Source organism: Falco cherrug, chromosome 14 (genome assembly GCF_023634085.1).
Source record: "Falco cherrug isolate bFalChe1 chromosome 14, bFalChe1.pri, whole genome shotgun sequence".
Lineage (NCBI taxonomy): Eukaryota > Metazoa > Chordata > Aves > Falconiformes > Falconidae > Falco > Falco cherrug.
The window spans coordinates 2,235,746-2,260,812 of NC_073710.1; the positions used below are offsets into that span (position 1 = coordinate 2,235,746).

A 25,067-nucleotide genomic window follows, 5' to 3' on the forward strand; every position below is an offset into this window, starting at 1 on the left:
TATTAACTCTACATGAGGCCTGAAGTCCTAAAAGGATCAGAGATGAGAACACCGCTGAAAGTTACTTTAAAAAGTTTCTCAGCCCTTATCGTGCCTTCTGGATGACCGCTCAACTTGATTAGCTGATGAAGAACCACACAGCAGAACTACTCTGTACTGTCTGAACTGAGGCTCCAGAGATGACGACGACCTACCACATCCAACTCGCCATGCCTCCAGCATTTCCAAGGAACAGGGTCTTCACCTCTTCCTCCACAGCAATCAATCCATAGGCGCCTGGGGTTCTGGGCAGCTGCTTTCTTTTCAGTTACATCACAAATCAAAGTAAATAAAAAACCTCTGTCACGGGTCTCTTGCTAAGACTCAGTCTGAATCCTTTTCCCGTTTTCAGCCCCACACATCCACAGCCTGTGGATCCAAGAAGACCCTGTCCATTATTTCTGCATCTGAAGCACGTTATCGCTTTGCACAACGCTGAATTCCCCACGGCATTCAGCATAATCTCATAACTAACGCTTCAAGGCTCCCTGATTATCACAGCCACAACCCCGTTATATTGGTATCAATATTTAAAACCGAAAGGCCCTCTTCCTCCAACACAATCCATGTTTCCAGGTTTATTGCAAACAGTAAAAAATACATGCACGTACTCAGCTCAAGGTGCACATATGAAAACAGATTCATTCACGCATCAGCCAGACAGCTGACATCCATCCTGACATTCATCTCCATGTATGAGGAGAAAAGATGAATCACTCACAGTTATACGGCTCTGGAGTTTGCCCTTGGTCAAGCCGGTAAATGTCACAAATAAGCCACTCTGCATCCTCAAGCACAGAGACAGGCACCTACAGCTGGACAGCAAGAGGGGCAGCGGCAGCCTCTTCTCAATTAAACAGGCATAAAGACAACCTAGTGTCCTAGTGGCACCTAAATAAAACACACAAGAGCAGAGCTCACGCAATTTGCTGAATTTTGAGGAGTTCTGGCGTGCTTGTAAATTGTTGAACAAGTTGTTTGAAACAGTAATTGATGCAGTTAATTAACCGCCAAGAAAGGGGAGGATTCTTCATTTACTGAGGTCTTCAACTCAAGATTAGCTGAAATCCTTTACCAGAGAGACCAGAGAAAGGCCAGTGCTTTGGCACTGGGGTGGCCAGGGAGAAGTGTGCCATGCAGGACTTCAGGCCATATGAACTCACGAGCATTTCTGGCCTTCAGCTCCAGCAGCCAGGCAGAGGGTAGCTGAAAGCAGCTGATGAAGGAGCTGTTCTGCAGGCCTGCCACATTGGGTATGCCCAATTCAGACAGGGTTGGGGATGTTTTGGGGGGTTTTTATTAAAAATCGCTTTCCATATACAATCAGATCTTTCACATGAAAGCATCAGCATTTAACCCAGCCGACACAAAGGCTACGTGGGAAGATACAAGCAAAGGCAATCCAGAAGCTTGGGGTCAACCTCAGATCTGGGAAACCTCATCCACCAGACTTCTAACCTCAGGCAAGCCAGCCTGCTCGTGCCTTCACTTCTCCGTTTAACAGTCAGGATGAAGACACGAACCACACCGCAGTGATGAGGACCAGACAAAGGGCATCTCCAGGGGGGCACACAAACAGGACAGTCAGTCCCAAACATTTTCACCCATTCCAGTAATGGTTTCAGTACCTTCAGCACACATCACAAACCCACTTTCCTTGGCTCGAATTGCCTAGAGAAGGATGCTAAAGCCTAGAGTCCCTCCTGGCAAAGCACAGCTCCTGGCAAAGAAAGGGCACAGAGGGTTTGCATTTTTTCATTGCTACTCAAGAAAAACAGCAGCAGCAAGAGGCCAGGTTGGGCTCATAAAGGCACCGTGTTCCCAAAGCAGCTTCAGGCTGAGAAGTTTGTGATGGCTTAGTCTGCCAGCGTGGACAAAACTGGATGGAACTCAAAGCCCTCCTTTTATTTCAGGAACAGATCTGACTCTGAATAATCTTCTAATGTGACTTGGGACGCTGCACTTTTACTGGCTAAAAAGTATACGAGCTGACTGAGGTCCCCATCCCACATAAGCAGGGTTTAGATTCACCCCACTGAATCCCCAGCTACCGAGCTCTTAGGGCTTCCAGTGGGACGAGGGGCTCTGATCTTCCAGAAGCCATCTGTCCTACAGAGCCGGTAGTAGCAATAAATCTGCATATTGTAAAGGTTTTTTTCCTCCCATGCACTACACCAAGCTATAAACCATGAAGCCAACCCACCAACAACAAACGTACAGGCACACTCAAAGCTTTCCCTGTCACCCTGAGAGCGGGATTGCTGGAAAGCTGGTCCAGCTTGCCTTGCCAGGTCTCTAGTTCGGGGTTGTGCCCTGTAGTAAAGTTACACCCAGCACAGACTGGCGTTATGTTAACTGGCAACGAACACTACAACGCAACACTGGAGGTGTGGAAGGGGGATGAAAAGCACAGCAAATGGGTGAGGAGACAACTGCAAGGTTTGCTTTGGGAATCCTAAACAGAGCATTACTTGGGAGTTTCCAGGACTGTCCCAGGCTCCTTCGGTTTGTAAGTTTTGATACAGAAAATCAAGACTTTATAACTGCAATGGCTGATATCCAGCCACTCCCCTTCCCAGCATCAAGCAGAGCAGAAGCTCTGGCACAAAGACGAGCACGTGTAGGGAACGTGCCAATTCCTGCCTGCGTTTTAAGCTCCAGGACACTGTGCTCAAGGTTTTCCACAACCTGTGGCCGAGCTTGCATGGATTTATATACTCAGTCCTGTCAATATGATCTCATTGCCTCCTAAAGGAAGAGTGCTGGCCAAAAATCCCATGGCCAAAGACAACACTCATTTATTTGTTTACAGGTGTCTATGGTGCCAATGCTGTCACTCCCAAGCTCCCCTAGACCTGACAGCGAGTCCCATACTTGTTAAAGACAAGTTCAGCAGCTAAGGTCAACGCAGCACCGATACCTACTGACCTGGCATGTGAGCACGGCAGGTTGTGGAGCAGGAAGGTATCAAAGCTGACCAAAGGGTCCCTGTGCCACGCAGACAGGAAAGCACTCCTTGTACAGCAGTGCTACCGACTTCCCATCCAGCTCGCCTAGTGGTAAAGGAAGGAGGCAGAAGGCAATTATTTTTCCAGGAGACGTTTGTTTGTGACAAAGGAAGCTGAAGACAGCCAGCTCTGTAGTGTCCCTCAACAGCTATGACCAACCTCTTACTAATATTCACCCACACACTTTTACTCCCAAAGGCTTTGGAGAAAAGTCAGCATGAAAAACTCTACCCATTTGTCCAAATGCAGATATTCCACTCCCATAAAAGATTCAAACCCTGCCCTGCAATCACAGCACTGACCAGGGGAAAGCTGCTAAAGCATCTTGACTGTCCCGTAGGACTAGTAAAGCTGGTGCTATGCTACCCCTTCAAAGGTTTCTTTAGAGTCCTTGTTAAATACAATGGCCATGAAACCATAAAGTGAGGAAGGAGATGGCTATCTTGTACAGTCTTCAGACTCAGCCCAAAGCACACAACCTGTTTTGTACTGATCTGTTTGCAGAGGCTGTGTAATTCTCCAGAAGTGGTTTTGTTTCCAAAACAAACACTACACACTCTTCTGTGACTTGGGTAAGTAGGAAAAAAAAAATAAAAATACATTCCCCCCCCCCCCCCCCCCCCCAAGCAAACAGCCAAACAGTACTGGCGAGGCTCACAAGTACACGCGTGTGAGCAGGAAAGGAAACGGAGAGCCCTTCCAGCTTTCCAAAGGGTTATTGCAAACAGCAGGGAGGGAGAAGGGATTTTACACATTAGGAAAAATACCGTGATGGTGCTTGTCCTTAAAGTGAACACTACACAACAAAAGGCCCTGGACTGCATTGCTTGTTTAGCACTTCTCTAAAGCAAAATGTGCATTCTACAGTGAGATGGAGAGCCTGGCAGCAGGGCATACATCACAGGAACTGTTCCTGGCTGCAGCACAGGGCAGCATGACGGGTGCTGGACAAACCACTGCTGAACTGAATCACCTTCCCGTTTTTCTGGCCAAGGCGGCTTTGCTGTGCATCATCCAGAGCCTACGGCAAAGCCAAGGATGTCCCTGCATACCAGTCTCCCGAGAGTTAGAGATATTGTATATACCAGCTGCTTCCTCAGCCATCCTGCAATGGGAGATCTGCAGGTCACAGATGAAGGGGCAGGCGTGCTGCATACCAGCCATAGTGTAAGGGAACTGCACGACCATGCTTGAAAACGACTCTTTCAGTGCTCTCCCAAGAAAGTTTAATAATCTTGTCTTTCACATGCTTACACCTCCGCTGCTTTTTGCAGAGCTTCCCTGCACGAGCCATACTGGCAGGGATGCAGATCCAGAGGAGTGGGGAAGGTTAGCTTGCCTCTAGCAGCGGGGAAGGGGGGTAGGGGGAGATGAAGCCGGCTGAATTCCCACCGGCTTTGCATTATGAAAGCCATGAGATGCAGCCTTTGCGGGTTTGCTTTAACCCCCTCCTTGCTGCCAAACAAGCATCTCAACCGACCTCCTAACGCATACTGGTGACACAGCATACACAGACTCAAACACAAAGCAAAACAGGCAAGGACCTAAAGAACAGCCATTTGCTTTCTCTCGATGAGTATCTTCCAAAAGGTCCAAGTTTCCTCTGTGTTTGCATTCACACGTGCTGCAACCCAGCCCACTGCTGTCAAGCCTGCAGCTTAAAGGAGAAAAAAACAGTGCTACAATCCAACCCTGCACATGCCCAGGACTTGTTACTTCAAGAAACGCCACCATTGTTCTCAAGTCAGGCAGTCGGGTGATGAACAAGCGTCTGTATTGTCCACTGGCTGCCTGGAGGCTTATAGCAACAGCGCTGAAGTACGAGCTCCTCAAAGGGTATCAAAGCTGCCACACAAGGTCAGATCAAACCCATATCCATGATTATTTGCTGATACAACCATAGAATTGTTTGGGTTGGAAGGGACCTTAAAGATCATCTAGTCCCAATCCCCCTGCCGTGGGCAGGGACACCTTCCACTAGACCAGGTCGCTCCAAGCCCCGTCCAGCCTGGCCTTGAACACTTCCAGGGATGGGGCAGCCACTGCTGCTCTGGGCACCTCTGCCAGCGCCTTGCCACCCTCACAGTAAAGAATCGAGAGCAGATGTTATAATAAAGGGCAACAAAATGCATCTTCTGCTAGGATCCCCAGAAAAAAAGAGTGGTCTCTAAAAGAAACTTCAAGTAAATCAGTTTCTTCCACTCCCCGTCTCAGTGAGCACGAGCCCATCTCACACACATCCTCACACAGTCAGAAGGACGTCTGCTGCCAACGTGACACCAGTTATCTGCCTCTGCAGAAGGTCCCTTGGTACAGCAACTGCTGCAAGGACCACACTCGCTCTGAAGAGCGCATCGACAAAGGGCTCCGGGGCAAAGCCAACTGGGCTGTAACCCAATGCATCAGGAAGGATTTATTTCCCCATCCAAGAAGTTTCAAAGTACTCCATGGCTTGGCAGACTGTATTAGAGCACCCTGGAGAGCTTGAGAGGAGCTTAAGGTGCCCTTTCAGCTCAGCCTGTGCACCAGTTCACTCGAGGCTCAGGGGTTTGGGCAGGAATAAGCAAGGGGACTGCAAGAACTGGGCGGGCTCTGTCACCTCCATGCCAGGATAGCAACAGCCAAAGCGAACCCCAGCCATGCTAACCATCCTCATGGCCAGAAACCGGCAGAGGAAATCCCCATGGCCAGGGCAGACACTCGCTCAGCCTCTCTCGGACTTTTTATGGAAACAAACAAAAGAGCAGTTGCAGAGACTGCTGCCAACCAAAGAGGATGAAGCTCTGAAGAGAGATCACGCACCCTTCAAGAGTTCAGAGCCACATCAACATCTCCTTTAAGACAGGAAGGGAGAAAGCCAGCATTTTAGTTGCTAACTAACTCAAATTGCTTGACTTCACATCTTGATATCAAGCCAGCCAGCCTGGGCATGCCCGTTTTCTAAGCCTAGTCCTGCACGAAGCTGACAACTTAGCGTGCAGATCAAAGTTTTGGCTAACAAATGCGCTGGAAAATATTGGTGTGCTGATTTTCCATGAATGAGGCCACCAGTATGTGATTTTCCATGAATGAAGTCACTAATATGTGAAAAGCCTGGGGCAACAAAACTGCCTGAAAGCAGGGAGCATCGCTCTACTCCAACTGCCATTCCAGCCCTACTTAGCTGGTTCATATTTTATGAAGAATGATTCAGCTGAACTTGTTCCTTGACATGAGAAAAAGGGAGGAACACGAGTGTGGGAAAGCAGGAGGATGTAACACAAGCATCTGGTATGGGGGAGACACTCAAGGGACATGGTGCAGCTCAGTTAATATGCAAGGAAGCACTATAAAAGCAAAATAAGACAGGAGTGGAAACAAATCTCAGTGGACACACCCCCAAGCCATGGCACAGCTGGGAACAGGAGCTCTTAGCATCCACCTCCAATCCCAGGCTTTAACAATGCAAGGCTGCCCCTCTCACCTCTCACTCTGACTAGACCGAGTTTAACATGGGAAGATACAGGGGGTTCCCTTTGCAAACTTGCAAGGGGTCTGGAATAAAAATACAGCTGGCTTCGGTCTCCATTAGCAGTTAATTTCCTCAATCATTTTCACAGAGGGAGAAAGAGAAATGCTCATGATCTAAGAGATGAAAGCAAATGAAAATAAGCCTCATAAAACCTGTACTGCCCTAAGGGAAAACTGCCCCACAACTTTCATTGGGGAATTATCAAAGGCCCCAGACTGGTGGGGGGTTGTTTGTATTTTATAAGACAGATGCTTTAGAGATAGAAGTCCTCAAATAGCTGGGATTCCATTCTGCTGAACCTCCAACGAGGCTAGAAAAAGAAACAGCTGATCCCAGTTAGTCCAGCCCAGGGATCCAGCTTAGCCACATCAAGACAGAGGACTGAAGCAAGGCGCAGAGCTGTACAGACACTGCTAAACTTCTTTCCAATAAGATGCCACTGCCCCAAGGAAAAGCAACCACGCGTGTGTCAGCACGGCTGCAGGAAAGTGCAGATGGAGCTAAAAAATCTCATTCATTTCTATTGCAAAACAGAGGCTGGGGTAGAAGGCATTGACTCATTTAGCCTAAGAACACGAAAGGATTGCTCCTGAGAGACTAGCTTAAAAGCAGCATGTTTAGCGCACGTTTTGCTTTGAGTCTGGGAGAGCGGGTACAAAACTTCCCATACTTGGAGCTCTTGTTTCTTACCGGAAAAGGCTTAACACGAGGTCAAGAGCAAGAACTGCCCAGAGAAGGGGCAAAGACCCAAAATGGCAGAGCTCTCCCACCCACAGTTAAGCCTCAGAGGTGACTGCAGCCCCGGAGAAGCCTGTCTCCAGGTAGCCACCAGGGCCCTAGCACAGGATCTGACCTGTGCAGCCATGGCTTGCAGCTTGGGCAGCCTGACTTACTTTGCTTCTCAGATGGGCTGCAATGCCCACGCTGGTGCCCTTGCTGCTGCCAAACCCGCGCCAGCCCCAGATCGGCTTCCTCGCTGCTGCAGGCTCTGCAAAGGGTCTGAGTTCGCGTGGGACTGGAAGCCTCAATCCATGCTGACTTCAAGAGGGGAGGCAGATGTTCGGAGGGTGAGGTTGGTCAGCATGCTTTACAAGTGTGCAGCAATCGGCATCTTATTTACTACAGCTGATGGAAATCCTTTCCTTCAATACTGAACCAGCCTAATGACAAACCTCCCCTTCCCTGTACACACAAACACCTTTCCACACTCATCCCCATGGGGTAATTAATTTCAGCCCCCCTAGCAAATAAAAACCAGCATACTCAAAAAAAAAATCATCACTCAGTCTCCTTACCGTGTTGATTCAAGGAGTGGATATGCATAAACCAGTAGACAGACACTAACAATGAATAATTAAAACAAAAATAAAACCAACAAAGGATCTAAGACCTGAAGAGAAATTACTCACTTGGAACAGCTACTGCCACATTTAATCTTTCACAACCAAAGCGTATGAATAGGAAATAAGTAAAACTAGCTCTAGGGCACATGAATATTGCCCCTGGCTGGTTCATCTTGTTGTGCACAGAAAAATATGTCATGTGCTACTCACACCCAGACACTTGGCTGTGGTGCAAGGGGCTGGAACTCACCGTCTGGGAGAACAGCACTCTCTGGAGCACAGCAAGGGAAGCGCAGGAGAAACCCGAGAAGCCTCAAAATCACCAGCAAGAACTGAGCTATTCAATGGCTTAAGTGACTATGAAAAAACCCTCACCTCCAGCTCCCCCAAAGGTCTTGATTACTGGCTTTACTTGCATCCTTATTCAGCCCGCACAAGCCAAAATTCAAGAGTTTTAGCTAAATAACCACTTGCAGCTGATACCGAGCTGAAGCTGGACTGTAAATTCCTGCTTTCTGAAGAAAAAAGCCCAAGGGATTGCTGTGAAATGAAACTGCTCCCTGGAGGCGAGTGCTGCAGCACTTGCTTGAGATCATCTGAGGCTTACAGAAGCCGAGAGCCTGTGCCAGTCTCACCAGTGTCCACTTCAGATCTCAAGTAACCAGTTCTGGTCACCATAGCAAAGGGATCCAATTAGCTTCAGCCAACTCATGCAGAAAGGGCATCTTTTGCAAGAAAAAGCTTTGGATGCAAAGCAGCTCCTAGAAGCAGCCAGGCTGAAGGGGAAGGTTAGCGTAGAAATTACAGTAACGGGTCAGGATGCTCCAGGTTCTCCCACCATCCGTATCCTCCCACAAGGGCTACCACCGTTCCTCCTCCTGCACACTGACAGATGTCCTCCTGCTGGAGTCCCTCTACTCCAACAATATCATGCAGCAGGATAAATGACTTCTAAAAGCAAAGGTCTGAAGCTATTCACACCATTTAATGGTCAGTCCACGTGAACTGCTCCACTGTAGATGAGGGGAGGAAAGCATCCATGATGAACAGGCTGGAGTTTATCTTTTGTTCAGGGCAAGTATGTGTTTCTGGGTCAGAGCTTTCCTGCAGTGCTGACCTGCTGGGTCTTGCACAGAGGTCCAAACCCTTGCAGACCAAACTCAGCCCAGGGGTCTGCAAGCACCGCACCTCCTGAACTCCGTGGGAGTAGTGCCTCCTTGCTTCAAAGGCAGATTTTTACCCTGTGTTTATCCCAGCCTACAAGGCATGAAAAGGCCTAGGAGGTCACACATTCACCGCTGCAATTTCAGGCAGGATCAAACAGAAAAGCAACAGCTGGGCTGAGTGAGCAAGTCCACGTTTAATTACAAATGGTTTCGGTAATAAGCAAAGGCAAGAACAAAGCCAGTGAAAAACCTCCCTTTTTCTTCCTGGCTCCTGTTCAGGCCATATAGAAACAGCTGCCTAGAGGAGAATCTCAAATAAGATCCACCAACTATGTTTTTTTCATTTGCAGGATTGCTACAGCCACACTGTTCCCTACGCAACGCTACTGCGCATTGAGAAGCATCAAGGACTGATGGGCAGATTGCAGCCACTCGTGCCAAAGGGCCTGGCTCTGGGCAGGTATTTCCCAGCCTGTGGCTCAACCCCCCGGTTACGTCTCAAGTCACACGTGCACAAGTACACACACACAGTTGTTCTGCAGTAAGCTGCACAGAGGATTTAATTTGCTCTAACATCCTCTGAATATGAAATGGTGGTTGCAAAATAGGATTATTAGCTCAGAGGATGAGGGACCCAGCTCGCAGGTCCTGCCTGGCCCAGGGAGGGGGCAGAGAGTAGCTCTGAGAGCACCAGGTTTCCAGCACCAGCAACCAGCACCCCTCTGTCAGGTCATGCATTTACAACCAGGAGCTACTTTTGCTGCCCCTAAAAGGCTGTGGAGTAGTGGTCAGGATAGGACATGAGCCCTAAACCACACAGACAGGCAAGAAGGCTTAGTGGCATGGGTGGGGAATGCTTTTTACTGAATGTTGGGAGCCTTCCACCCATCTTTTGTGATAGCAAATCAGAAGGGATCAGTGGCCCCCCTCATCACATCCGATACCTCTGACGGCATCAGTGAGAGCCTAACACAATCCAAGAGCATGACAGAAACGCAGCTGGAACAGAGTGTCAACCCCAAACCCCTCCAACAAACCGATCCCCACTGCTGACAAACCGCTGCCTAGCTGGGTGTCACAGGGGGACACGATGGGAATAATGGGAAGGTTGGGAAACCATCACATCCCTGGGAACCAAGGGCTTCTGACCCTTCTAGCAAAGCCTGCTGAGAACACCGGGTGGGTTGTTTTGTACTCCTGGCTTTAATTACAGCCAAGTGTTTAAGTTATTCTCCTCCAACCACCCCCACGTCCCTCACAAGCACAAATCCAGCTTTTTATAGCACATCCGGTATGGATGTTAAACACATTCAGGAAATGCACTTTCAGCCCCAAACATCCCTTCCCCTGGACCAGTTAGGCTGCGAGGGTTTGTAACGTAGAGATGTGGAACCGGATGTTTGGTTTTGTGACCGCTGCTTTCCTGGATTACTTCTGTCTGTTTAGAGAAGGGAAATTAAATAAATGCAGGGTAGGCTGGCTGCAACCAGAAATAATGAAAACTGCTTGCAAGGTGAAGAAAGAAAAGCCAGATGGAGAGGCCACTCTTAGCTGCTTGAATCCCCTGCACATAGGGCAAGGCTCCTTTTTTTTTTTAAAAAAAAAAAAAATATAGCTGACAAAGCTCCTAGGAGCTGACAATGGCTCATGGCACAGTGGGTGTCCACAGGCACATCTAGGATCCTGAATCGCATGTTTTCCACTGCCTTCTGGTGACACTGATGCAGATCGGGGCTCTCCTATAATACACAAGGAAGAAACACATCCTCTCCCCCAAAACTTCTATTTTCAGTAGCCAAAGGGCACCAGCAAAGAACCATCAGGCTACACCAGGCTCTGTCAGTGCCCAGGTGCTGCTCTGGCATGTCACGGAGGCTTGTGGCTCCTTGCTCCAGAGGAGCAGGGCTTGGACAATAGCTTGGATCCAAGTCTAAAACCTGACCTTTGTAATTTTCTTAACACAAGGGACTCACCTCTGGCTTCAAGGAACACTGCAAGCCTGTTAGTAGTTATCTCACCTGAAAATACCCTGGCTGACTTCCCAGCTGGAAGCATCCTCCTAAGCCCAAAGGCAAGCATGTTTGCTGGCAGTCTCAGGGATCAGTCTCGGATACTATCGCAGGGTGGAAGACTCCCTGGAGCACTCTCAGGCTAGAGGGCAGACACTGGCCAGGCTGCCCCAGACAGTCTCCTGCTAAACCCTTCCAAGAGCACTGGGCTATTCCACACATTGATCAAAACACCACTGTGATGCCTCTGCTGTAGTATCACTGCACAAACCCAGAATATTCAGCAGCAGGTCACAAAACAGAAGGCAAATGGGGCTGTGCTGCATCAGAGTTTGATGCTCTGAAGGCAGGCAAGACATGTGAGCTCAGGGAATTTTTCCTCTCCCTTTCCCACAGCCAGACCACTGCATATTCTGGCCAAACAACTGTCAGTAGGACATCACACATCAGCAAGATGAATGATGACCTAATTAAGCTGCTTCCAAACTAATCACACTGGAGGAAAGCTAAAGGAGTCCTTAATTTGTTATGTCTTATAATGATCTTTCTTTCTGTATTTAATGTGGATTCTTCACTTCAGATATCTGCAGTGCTAACCCAACCCAGGCTCTGGCTATTTCTCCTGAGCTGTCAGAGGTCCTGCACAAGCAGCTGTGCACCTTTGTAATGAATGACCAGGCTGTGCAGGCCCACTGGCCATCCACCTCCTCCCCTGGGCCAGTAAGATACAGGAGGAAACAGGGATCTCAGCAGAGCAGGAAGGCGAGAAGCCCATGGGGGCTTTCCCAGTGGGCTACCAAAATTTCCCGCACTCAGAGCAGCGGAGCATTTGCTGGGGCAACTGAAAGGCAGGTTTGATGACACAGGACCACCAGCAGCGTGCACAGCAAGGAGCTGCCCTAGCTTCAGCTGCCACCCAAACCACCACAGATTGAACAAAGAACGCCAGTCCAACTCAGGGCAAGCTTTTTCCAGCACAAAACCCCGTACACAATGCTTAGGTTACAATTAATGAGCTCTGTGGGGATGAACCCTTGTGCAGCGTGAACAACAGCGAGAGACTATGCTCATCTATGCATTCAGTCATCTCGGGGAACAGCAGCTGTCAAGAGTAACACACACAAATACTATGCTTTCACTACCCTGATCTAACTACAAGCTATGCAACACTTGGCTGGAAAAATGAGTGACAATCCAGCTGCAGCAACTGAGTAACAGCCTATCTGGGGTAAGGCAGCCTTAACTCACACTGGAGAATTGCTCTTCAGCAAACGGGAAGGACAATGTATGTATTTGATGGGTGCTGTTTCTACGTGACCAAATCGTATGCAGCTTATGTCTTTCAACTATAAATGCAAATGACTGAATTAAATAAAAATCATTGTTGGAACACAGAAGCATCTCCTCTATTCCTGAGAAGCAGGTGATCTCCCAAGCTCATCAAGAACCACACAGAGTGGCATGTCAGATGCACAGGGGACCCGACCTCTTTGTATCTTTGACAAGCATTATGATAATCTCAGAATTACGTGTTAAAGATTGAACAGATAGTGACAAACCCACATCGAAATGGTATTAAGAGATATTAGAGAACATCAAAGAGGCAAAAGCATATTTCAACTGCTCCCCCAAAGTTCATCGGAAGCCACAGCCCAGCCTGCCATAGCTTTTTATGGTCCCAAGAAGCACCTGTCAAAGGAACTGCAGGCAATCTCAGGCATGTTCCTTGGCTACCTGCAGTTTCATTTGGCTGCTCAAGACATTCAAAACAATATTTCCTTACTAGGATGAATGATTTATGAGGATTGAGAAATTCAAGCCTGAACCTATGAAGTGAGTCACTGGGACTCATGAGTTGCCTCCCTCCCCCCCAAACCATCACACCTTCCAGGCACAGTCTTGCTCCCACTGAAATCCTGCAGAAAACAAATACCTGTTAGTTTAAATACCGCAGAGTCTATGTTATTGGCTCAAGTGCCATCCTCCTCACTAAGGGTCCATACCTGGGCAGAGAAACCACATACTCACCCAGAGACTGTTGGGAGGGAAGCTGGGGATGCTGACTGCCATTTCTCTTGCTGCTTCAGAAAAGATTTAGCTTCTTTTGAGTTTGAGTCCACTTCTTTCGTCACTCTGTTGGAGGAAAAGAGACAAACCAGAGGGTAAGGAAAAGCTATACTCACAACAGCCAAAAACCAAGGATCCAGCAAGAAAATACAGAAACCAGGTACAGGAGTCCCCACACCACTTGCACAGAGATCACCTCCATTGGCTGCAAGCTGAAGAACATCTCCTTAAGATTTCATTCCAGTGACAAACCCTCTATATTCATGGCAGAAAAAAAAAAAAAAAAAAAAAAGGGAAATCAGTAGCTAATTAGCTCTGGGGGAGGAGAGGAATTTTTTTCTTCAAACAGGAATGCTTGTTCATTCAAACAGGCCTGTCTCACTAGCAGCTACTAAATGCTCTGCTCAGGTCACTGGGGGCAATTCCAGGCTCTTAATTGGGCTCTTGATTTCCTCATTTGTTGGTCAGTGAGGCAGCTCTTCTGCCACAGCTGTTCTGCCACCCACGTCTTGCAGCCCAAGGCACACAGGCTTGGCAACATCTGCAACCCAAACCAGAGCATAGAAAGTGGCTCTGGGGAAAGGGAACAGGAGAGAAAGCTCTGACGAGGCAGAACGCAGAAATTTGCTCTCATTTTCTAGTTAATTTTTGTTTGAGGCCCTGAGGGCACAGAATATTGAACTTCAAAAAATTGTAAATCCATACCGCATCTACAGCAGGGAATGAATTACAAACATGAGAAAATCTCTAGAAAACCACTCAATAATTAATTGTTAGAAAACCCCAGCTACTTTAGCCCCCTCATTTACAGTGACCTGCCTGCAGCAGCATGGTTTTCATGCTCTCAGTAGCTCTTAATGAGGTTGCCCCGCTTTGCCAACAGAACACTTTTGCTCCCTTGGAGCACAAGCCTGGGAGCCTCTGCAGGGCCCTGCAGCTCTGGGGGCACAGAGGCAGCCTGACCTACGGCTCAGCCAGCCCAGAAGGCATGGTCCTCCATCCCACCCTCCATCCCAGAGCCTGGGCCTCCGGCTGCACCTGCTGCCAGCAAGCGTGGGCAGGCTCGTCCCCGCTCTAGAGCATGTGCTGATGAAAGACCGAAAGCCTCATCAGTCACAGGATCCGCCTTGGTTACAAGTCAGGCTAATTGCTGCTCGCCTCCTACCCACTGACCTGACCCTGCAACTTCCATGTAGAAACCAGCTGATGGACACGCAGAAACCCAAGGAGCTGCAAACCCAGCTGGGTTACTGCTGGGTTGGCGGTGAGGAAGGCGCTGTGGAGCTCGTTAATTCTAGAGGCATTGACGTCCTGAAATCCCTCCTGTACACAACTAGTGCACCCATGTCCCCACCCTGACAGTGAATCAGCACCTGAAAAAGCAGTTAGGGAAGGGAAACTGTTCTTCCTCCTTCTCTGCAGGCTGCAAACACAGTGGAAAAGGCATGTTCAGAAATAAGAATAAATTCTTGTGCTGTACACCTCCTGCACAGCCACATTCTGCCAGTGCAGGAGGAGATTAACCCTGTTTCCCCCCCTGCATTGTCACATGCCTTTCAAACCAGTGGCAGTCATGTGGATAGAGACAAATCCCATGTTATGAATATTTAGAAGTCTTTGCTGATCAGATTGGAAAGGGGTGGGGTGGGAAAAGGGGGAAAGCAGTACAGAACGAAACAAAAGCCTTGCATCGTCACAATTTAAGACATCCCAAACACACCATCCAGTCACAGCCCTCAGCAACAGCAGTTACATCCCACAGCAGTCATACGCCAAAGGTTACTCTGCACCCATGAAGTTCCTTCAACAGAATAAACTTGGCGTATTCATGCAGCAATTAGCCGGAACTCCCCACAGAGCTCCCCCTCAACCGCAAGTGCTGGGTTCAGATTAATATGATCACACAGCCTATTTATTTTCAAACGCAGCAGCCAAAGAGCCGGCTCTGTTCCCTGCCCAGCTGGGGAGCAGCACAGTTTCTCATGTACTTTGCAGCGCTGGCTCCCGGCATGGTCCCCCCTCCTCCTGTCACCCCCCTGCACTCTTGTGCCATCAGGGTCCACCCTCGGCATGCAGGGAGCATGTGAGCTGCATGAGAAACACCAGGCAGACCCCGAGCACGCAGGGATGTGAGGCGTAGTGTAGTAACTGCATACCCTGGAAAAAAACTCTCTCTGTTGGCCTCTGTACAGTCATAGGACCTGCTCCTGGGTTAGATCGCAGCTATTAAATCCTGCACGTTTCTGGGGCTTGAAGAGTACAGAGGAGGCAGGGGCTGGGAATGGAAGCAGAGGTCCCAGAAAGCATGCCTTGCCACCTTGCCACCAGCTCTGCTTGTTGCACTAAGAGAGAGCCCAGCTCGGCTCCCGCAAGCCTACAGGAATCCGGCAGTTAAACAACTTACAGGATCTGGGCACAACACAATGGGGAACGAGCCTTCACAGCCTGTGGCAGAGCTCTGATCATAACGTAGAGCCCCTTGGTCTTAACCTCATGAGTGTCTTCAGCCTTCTCCAAGCCACAGATAAAACTGACTGCTGTCTGTCCTACCGGTTGAGGTAAAGGGAGGCACAAAGCTAAGACGTATGTGAAAAGTGGCCCCAGGGATTTGCCAGCCTGCAGTCTGACAGCATTGCATGCTCTTGGTTGGGCCGGCACTACAAGTCACAGCTCTCTGAGCAACAAGACATTCAGTCCCAGAAAGGGTGAGAAAGGAGAGACCTCTGCCTGCTGAGGCCCCTCAACATGATGCACATGGAGGGTCTGGCACAGCCCTTCAGTGACAGACACTTCAGCAGCAAAGAAATCACTGCTATCCAGGGACACGAGACGGGTTGCTACCAAGGGATTACTAAAGTTTCAATACTTGCATCCTCTACCATCTCAGGGTACCAGCAGCAGTGGCTGGGCACAGAACATAACACCTTGTTCAATTTTTTTTGCTCCCTTTGGCCTGCCAGCAGCTGCTCTAGCATATATTTTTGAAGCTGTCCACTACAGAAACTCAGCTGCAAAGCTGCAGGCAACCTGTTCCACCAGGACTGCCCAGCTGGGGACAGAGGAATGCGTCAGAAATGTAATTAAAAGTGACCTTTCAAGGCAATTCCATCACAAGACCCGCTGATTGCCTCATAAACTGAAACAAAAGCAGCTCTCAGGCAAGCTGCTGCTGGGCTGATGCCAGCTGCAACTCCTGCACCACTCCAAGAGGAATGACAAAAGAAAGAATATGAAAGGGCTTTACAAGGTATTAATTCAGGTTATGCACATTTCAACCTTTCCCAAATCCCAAGCCAGGAAGGGGGAAAAAAAAAAATCCTCTGGTCTGCATTATTATGGAAGACAATGACTCGCCATGTAGAAACCAAAACACTTCTTGTTCTTCATGGGGAGAAATGGGAGCCATTAATCCAGCTGGAAGAAATCACAGTCATTACTAAGGAAAATTACAAGACCTTTCACTTTTAAATACTTGATAAATAACTATTTGCCTGACTGTTTACTGGGATGCTATTCACACATTGTAATCCAGGAACAAACATGAAAATAAGTATATTGTCAGCAATAAAACAAGTAGCTAGTGTCTCGCCCACTTGCAGACCCTGTAATTCACACACAAAACCACTCACACTCATCACTTTCCCGTAAAGATTTCATTATACTGCTGTGCTATTAAACTGCACAATAAGACTTCCAAAACACAGAACAGTTATTAATTTTTTTGGACTGTGCTGGAGCCTGGTAGCAGACAATGCTACTGTACAAGGTGTTGGACAACTGTAAAATAGAAAGGTCTTCCATGTTTAAAAGTTATCGTAAAGAAAACAAGCTAGAAACTAGATCACTAAGTGCCTCTAATACTTACAGGTGTTCTCCTTAGGACCCTTTGTCTCTGAACCAAGCCCAAAGTGGTACCTAAGCATTTAAGCATACCCACCCAGCCAGCCTGTTTTGGGCCCAGTTGTGGGTATGCCACTTCCAGCTTCCACTGAAGAACTGGTCACCCTTCTCTTCCCATTTAAGAACTGAAATGCTGCAACCTACGTGCATGGAAAAGGCCCCAGTTACGTATGCTGGTCACCAAGCCACAAGAGCACAACCCACATGCTGTCATGGGCTGTCTGAAGTTATTCTACAGAGCATACACTTACAGTACTGAACTGCAGCATCCTAATTTTAGAATAAGTGTTTGATCTGCTCCCAGCCATCCCCTCAGCCACACAAGCAGCTAAAAAGGAGGAGGAATACAGGCTAAAGTGAGCATCGCATTCACACAGCTCCAGCTAATCTGCAAAAGGGGCTTAAAACCAAATTGTCATGCTTTGGTTCTTGACAGAGTAAGTCTAATATACCAGCTTTTCTCCTGTGTTCTGGTCTTACACCAGGTGTACAGCTACCAGGTATGAAGAGGAGGGTCCCAATCCATCACATCAACCCACCCCGGCTACCCTGGCACAGCACAACACCCACACCCCAGGAATTGCCCAAGGGCAGTGGTCAGGTGCCTCTAGCACAGCTGAATCCAGCCCTGTTTGCAAGAAACAAAAGTAGCATAAAGCAAATCAAGGCTGTGGAGTGTCAGGAAAGTGCCCAGCTCAGGAGCAAGCAGCACCTGCAAGCCCTTACAGAAGGGCATCAGTGGAGCCGCATCCTTGCAAGGAGGGGAAAAGGAGGCAGGGTCTCTGAGGCAGGATAGAGGAAGCTGGGAAAGAAACAGCCACATCAAGAAGGCTTGCAGGCTTCTGTCCATAGTCTGTTGTGTAACAGCAATCTCATGTATCCCAAGTGCCAAAATCTCTCCAACTTACCCCCAGGTGGCTCAACACAACCGCATTCTCCTAATCAAAACGCCTGGTGTGCATCGGGCTGAGAAAGCACATGTTCGTATTTGGGTATAAGGGGAGTTGGAACTGAGAAGATGGTTAAGATCCCTAAAAGCAGCAGCACAAAGGTGCCATCTCCCTTGACCTCCATGCTGAGAAAGGGAGAGCAAGAATGGAAGTTCTGGAAAATGCCAGCTCTTCACCACTTGTACTCAGGACATACATTTCTCACTTGGGAAACCTGCCCCAGTTCAGACTTAACACAATTATAAAACTTTCCACACAATCTTAATGTTGTTAGCTCTAGGGAATCACAGACCAAGGCAGGGGGGGAAATGAGGCTAATTATCCTTTTTCAATATTCCCCATCTGTGTTTAGCCTCATTAAGTAGTCCTCTAGCCTTCTGGAATGATCATTTGATGAAGCAGCAATACTCATCTACAGGTGTTTGTGTAAAAAACGAATCCCTTCTGAGCCAAGAGGAATATTTTGTTTGAGTATTTTTTTGGTGGACCCTTGTGCTTGAGCTGCCATATCCTGGGTGCCTTCTACAGACAGATGCATTGTACAAGGAGCAGGTGCTCCAGCCTGCAAGGTCCTGAAGCTGCTGGAGCGTTCAGCACATGTTCTACACCTTCCAGGACAGAATTAAGTCCTCACACATCTGAGCCTCCAGGCCGTACCTGCCTGCACACTGGGTACATATTTTATGCTGGATTACCTGGTGTAAAGCAAACGAGTTAAAATCAATAGGTGTCTATCACTTTTCTAATTTCAAAGTAAAACATTTGTTTTCTCCTTTTCAGAAAAAAACCACCAACATTCTCCAAACCTTGCTCTTCAAGCCAGGTGGGAGAAGCTGTTCCCTGGGAAACTGAGCCTATTCCCTGAAGCAACACAGACAAGACCAGGCTGGAGTGACTGATAATTTTGTGCGCTGCCTATCTGCACAGAAGCTGCTGGCTGGCTTTTAAAAAGAAACAAATCTGATTAGAGCTCTCCTGGAGTCAAGCAAGGGCCAAGCTGCCTGCCTGGTGCTGCTCCTCACAGCAGGCATGTGCTGCTCCCCAAACAGTCTGCCCAGGCTGGATCTCCAACCAATTCATCTGAAAACAAGCAAGAGATGAATGGTATTTTAACATCAATAATGCATAAAAAGTACTTTCTGACATCCACGTCCTAACCTCACAAGCCTTGAAGGAAACAACTGATTTTCCATCATCTCCTGTATGACAAGGACTCTGTAACAGACATAAAGAAAACATACAGCCAGTGCTGCCACGTGAGATGCTGACCAAGCAGACAGGCCCCTTTCGGGCTTCTGCTTGCTACTTCTGCAAGAAGCTCTCTAAATCCAAAAGGCACTAGTGCTCCAGTTACTGAGATCCCACTGGGGCTTGCAATAGGTAGAGTACATCAAACTCTCTGGAGTAGCTGACCCACAGTCAGGGCACATGCTTTCACCTCCTTGTTGCCTGGAGCTTTATCCACCCCGGTTTTAAGTACCTCCAAGGATCGGGTCTCTGCTTGCTTCTTTGGATAATTATTTTCTGAGCCAGCCCCATTATACTGCCTCAAAATCCTGCCATGCATTTAGCATTTCAGTTTTTGAGGTATCCCATGGTTTTCATTTGTGCCTTCCAGAAGGATTAAATTCAAATTATGGAATACACCTCCAAGGCAAGCAATCCAGGTGAACTGATGCAGCTGCTGTACGTGCGAGCATGACAGTCCTCTGACCCTGTTAACCATGACTTGTAAATACGCCAAAAGCAAGAGATCCCTGCGATCCCACAACTCCTGCAAAGCAGCACAATGTTCACATTACAGGTCCCTTCTTTTGCTGAAAGAAGGACTGTTGTAGGTCCAGAGACAGAGGTTGAGAATTCACTTACAGCTATGAACACCGGACACAAAGGTTACACAGATCGTAACAGGAGCCAACACACTACAAAGTAGAAGCATCCCCATGGGGAAAAGGCCAGACTAAGCTTGACTCAGTTTGTAATGTGTTAATGAGATAGTAAGGCAGCAAACAGCTTTGCCTTCCCTTCAGGCTAACACAGAAACACTCTTGCTTCAGAATCATTTAGTTACAAAAAAAAAAAAAAAAAAAAATCCATCTTGCAAGCTGCACTTTCCGGCAGGGGAAACCCCAGGCCCAAGGGCTGCAAAGCAGGCTCTGCCAGCATCTCACCAGACATCAAAAGCCTTTTTCTGAGCCTGGAGCTGTCAGGAATGAAGCAGCAGCTTGGAAGCAAAAGAAACAGGGCAAGCAGCAAAATGCTGGGACTGGATCTGAGGCCCATGTGATGAAGGCATGAACAGAGGGCCAGAAGATGCCCTTACTAATAGCAAAAGAGCCCCTGTGAGACCTAAACAGGTCACTAAGCACCTTCTGTTTCCAGTTTTTTAAAAGGCAGGAAATTGCCTGAGAGCCAGGTACAGAAACAATGTCTCCTCCCTTACCTGCTGGAGAAGGGTGGGACTGTTACTGAAGTATTTCCACACTAACTACACAGAACACAGGCAGAGAACACTTGAACATGAAGATGAGAGAACGCAGCTGGTCATCCAGTTCCCAAAGCTGATCCAGTGCCCAGATACCACGGATTTGAAAAACCTAGAAACACCCAAGTTAACCTGGAGGTCAAGCGATCATTTTGGAGATGCTCGGAGACCCCTCCCACCTTTGGAGATCCCAGCTGAGCCTTCCTTTTCATCACACTGACTGCCAGCAGAAATGCACAAATGAAACCAGCGCACATCAATTATTTCTTTAAAAGCATCAAGCCATATCAGAAGCAGAAGACGACTTTCAGCTGGGCATCTGCTCAGTCACTTTGGGATTTTCAAGAGCACGGTAAGATAAAGGAAGACGACAGGAGTCAGCATGGTGGCAAATGCCAGACAACAGTGGACAAAGCTGGCACTACTGTGTAACGCTTTGCAAGTCACAGCCCCTCTGTGCTTCAGCTTCCCCGTCTAAGCAGGAGCCTCATCTGCACATCTACTAATGAAAATCCTGAATAGAAGCTGTTCATTATGCCATTCCCCTTCTCCAAGCACATTAAGCAGAACATAACATAATTTACTTTAGAAGCAAGTGCTCTGGCTTAGAGTTCTGGCTAGGTTTGTCACACCGTTTATGAAGTTTTAATTTCTGCAGCTGCCTTTGAGAAAGGCAAATGCCTAGTGAGTGAACCAGCACACAACGTAGCTCCTGCTCACACTTAATGACCTCATCTCTGGGCCACCATCGTGCCAGTCAGCACTGCACAACATCAAGACTCCCCAGGGAAATTCTTAAGCATGAGGGAATGGATGCACACAGAGGAAAGGTTATCAAAACACGCCCCCGAGACCCTTTAATGTTTAAGCATCTTTTGAAAGGTAACATATTTTCACTTACGGGCTTCCAAAAAAAAAAAAAAAAAAAAAACAATAGCTGTTTCTTAAATTGGAAAAAGCCAATATAAACTGTGGGTAACTGAGGCATGTTCTGACCTCTAAGAATAACAACAGCATAAGGACAGGCACAGGCTGCTGCCTACAGTTCATTATGCCAAAATCAGCATTTTGGTGCTCGTTTGTAGATGAGCAACCAGTCACTTTTTAGACTGCCACCTCTAAACAGCGGTCACATTGATATTCCATGTAATTCTAGGTCATTTGATTTGTCTTATGGTCCCAAGGCACCATCTGCAGGCTCCTACTGCTTAGACTAAATTTCTGGAAAAATCTTAAAAGCCAAGGTGTTTGCACTGTGCAAGCCTCATTGAGCAAGTGGTATGTCACTGGAAAGCGGCTAGAAAACATTTCTCTAGAACCCCTTAGTCAAGGAAGACCGAAGATAAAACATCTGGTCATCAACACGAAACAAAAGTCCTCTGAGGGGCTGGACTTTGGAAAGGCTTCTCGAGGGGCTCCTGAAATTCACTTGTCTTACTTTTCCTAACACTTCCTTGCTATGGTAGTCAAGGCTATTGCAAAAAGCACACAAAAACCCAAGTGGTTTCTTCCTCTGCCTCTGTTAGTTCAGTTCATTGTCTCCCATATCTAGTCTGACGATACCTGTCCATCTCACCTGGTGGAAACTGTGTATCATTTGCTATCCCCATGGGACAAAAGGCCAGGCTTTCCAAACATAAGGCTTCAGGACACAGGTTCTGGTGATGCTCACCTGCCTTCTCACGCACATGTATAAGCAATACAGCAAAAGCTTTTGCAAAGAAGCACATATGGCACACGTTACACACATATCAGCCTTGATCTAACATGTACCACACCACCTACAGCATCAGTAAGAGATGCACACCCAAGCTACTGATCTTTCTTCTGATTTTAAAAGCAACTGTCCTTCACTCAGCACTTGCAAAAGCCCATGAACACAAAACAAATGACCAAGATTCACACCCAGCAAGAGAGCGTGAGCATGCTGTCAACCCCTTCCTATTACTCATCTGCTGAGTTTCCTGAAAAGCATCGCAAGGTAAGGAGCGAGTTAATGGCGTTACATGTTCTCCCAGTGCTAATTAGCCTAACACATCTGACTGAGCCATGCCGAGACCGCGGAGCAAGAACGCAGATGGACAATTACACATTTTTAAAATTGCTCTCTGTGCCAGCTCTAAATCTTGAGACTTGTGGGAGTAAATTCCCTGGTCTTTTTACCCCTTCCCTAGAAATATTAACTCTGTCAGCCTCAGCATTCTCCCACCCCTGCTCAAGGCTTGCCAGGAAGAAGCAGAAGCAGCAGCCATTGTTCAGACAGCTACCTTAACTGTCTTCAAGGCAAAGCAATAAAATAGGTGGTAGTCTCCCAAACTCCTTGGCTTACACCTCCTTTGTTTCTCATCTTTGTCACATTTGGTTGGTCTCAGTTGTCATGTAAGGAGCAGAGGACAGCACAGCCACTGAGAAGGAAATCGGAGGCTGAACAAGGACTTTGGAAAACTCAGGCTGTTCTCAGATGTCCAATCTGCTTTTCCTGCAGCCATTTCCACCTGTTATCTCCTAAAAAGGGTCAGGATCAAAGGGCTGAAGCTCTGGAGGACAGCAGACCTGGGGTTAGAAAGTGAGCAGTCTAGGATATAGGTGTCTATTCAACAAGCGCACGAATGAGATAAGATTAAAAAAAAGAAAGCCCAAATTTCAGTGGTGAGAGGCAGCATCAAGAAAATCCCAAGCAGCAGCACTGTACAACTGCAGAGAACTGAATTATAACCTCATCTCTGCTGCGCACAGGTCAGCACTTCTCCTTGCCACGAGGGAATAAATCAGTCCTTAACCAGCTCTGCACGGCTCTCCTGAGCAGCTCACCAAGGTGAAGAGTCCAGCAGCTCAGCTAACGCCACAGACTGGGCTCAGACCTTAACACCCCACCTAATCAGGCCTAAGTTAAAGGGTATTTTGAACCTCAATTACTTCATGGGACACCAAAAAATGAAGCTCTGGCCACAGCCTGCAGCCCTGCCTGCCCAATTCCCATCATCAACAGTATTCTTGTACAAAGGAGATCTGCATTATTGGCCAAGAAAGGGCTTTTATTAGCACAGGCAAGACACCTGGTAAGAACCTGCCCTCAGCCACCTCCCTTCACCTTCACTTTTCCTGCTCCAAACGTCATGAATTCCATCAGCAAAACCCACCAATCCAACTTAAGAACAATCTCCTCCAAATAATCTTTTTTCTTGAAGCCTTAAGGTAGGCTGAAAACCTGTGAAGCAGCAACACAGAATAAGCAATGAGGGTTTTTTCCAGGACATCCTAGGTGATAACCATTTACAAACAGTAACAGACAAAAGTCAGGTTCTTTTACCCCACACTTCAGCTGTGGCAGATGAAATATCAGCCTCAGCCAGTATAAACCCCAGTAATTACTAGAATGATTTACATTTATAACTATTTGGTTCTTAATCAGATACAAAGCTTTAAAGAGGTACATAAAGTATTTTGCTTTTAAAATCTAACAGCTGCACTGTGAACCATCAGCTTATCTTCCCTAACCTAGAACACAAGCTGCCTCTCAACTCTGCTCAGCACACGGAGCCAGCACGACTCGTGTACTCACAGCACGGTGGACACGCAAATAAAAGCAGTCATATTGCGGCAGACCACAGGCTATTCTAAGCCACAGAACTGGGCTCCCACAGGAGTCAACAGCGGGGAGCGCCTACCCAGAGGTGGAGTTCATGTCTCGCGTATAACGGCCCAGACGAATCTATCTGACCTGACTTTGCCCGGTTCCTTCTACAAAACTGTACGAACTTTTCAGTATTCATTATATCCAGCAGCAAGTCACGTACTCAGCGTGACGCTGCTTATTGCCCGTTATGTTTAGCACTGGCCTTTCCTGGTTTGATTTGGTACACGCCACGCACAGGTTAAGCTGGGACACCTGGGTATCCTGAGCCACAAGATCCAGGAGCCCCTGTGAACCAGTGGATGTCACCAACCCTCGTATACCTCGTGTTTCATATTCCCAAACGGGCAATAACAACGCTTCTTTAAAGAAGCGCTTTGAGATGCATGGACAGAAGGTTCTGTAGGAAAGCTAAGAATTTGTTCCTTTTTACATCTGTAAAGCCTTCAAGGACTTCAAACACATCAGAGCGCTTTCTGCTCCTTTGTATGTACCTCTGGACTAAATGCCTTATAAAAACCCACCTAAAAGCAATCTAAAAAAGCAAATAATAACCATGGAATTGGGTCATCATCTGTCCCTTGGAGCAAGAAAAAAAGACCACCGTAAGTCAGGTGATTTTCACAGCTGTGAATTTAAGCTGAGAGCTCTCCCCACGAGAGCACTGCGCAGAGCTTGCTGCCCCACCAAACATGGACATTCCAGCACCGAGTTTCAAAGCAACAGTAAGCTTTAATCATGCAAACACTAAAGAATACTTTCAGAAGCAGCCTGAATTAATCAGGGAACAGGCACCTAAGAAGCAGATAAAGATTACCAAGCTCAACCTGAAAAGATGAGCTTCAGTCAAACTCTGCAAAATCTCACCCATCTGTTCAGCCTTCAAATATGAAAGTAACTCAAGAGTTTACCGGACAAACATTTACCCATTATTCAAGGTCCCACAGTGAACGCC

At 47.6% G+C, this 25,067-nt stretch overlaps 1 protein-coding gene across 5 annotated transcripts in view; it reads right to left on the reverse strand.

The window, feature by feature from the left end:
- The window catches only part of CFDP1 (craniofacial development protein 1), a 66,788-nt gene that overhangs the window by 33,938 nt on the left and 7,783 nt on the right, over nucleotides 1-25,067 (reverse strand). For 2 of the 5 annotated variants that reach the window (XM_055726582.1, XM_055726583.1), the window contains exon 5: nucleotides 13,105-13,209. In XM_055726582.1, coding sequence (XP_055582557.1) covers nucleotides 13,105-13,209 — 105 coding nt within the window. Of the gene's footprint in view, nucleotides 1-676; nucleotides 931-1,715; nucleotides 1,760-2,967; nucleotides 3,093-13,104; nucleotides 13,210-25,067 lie in introns of those variants that run through there. The other 3 variants (XM_055726581.1, XM_055726584.1, XM_055726586.1) reach the window with 3 other exon arrangements.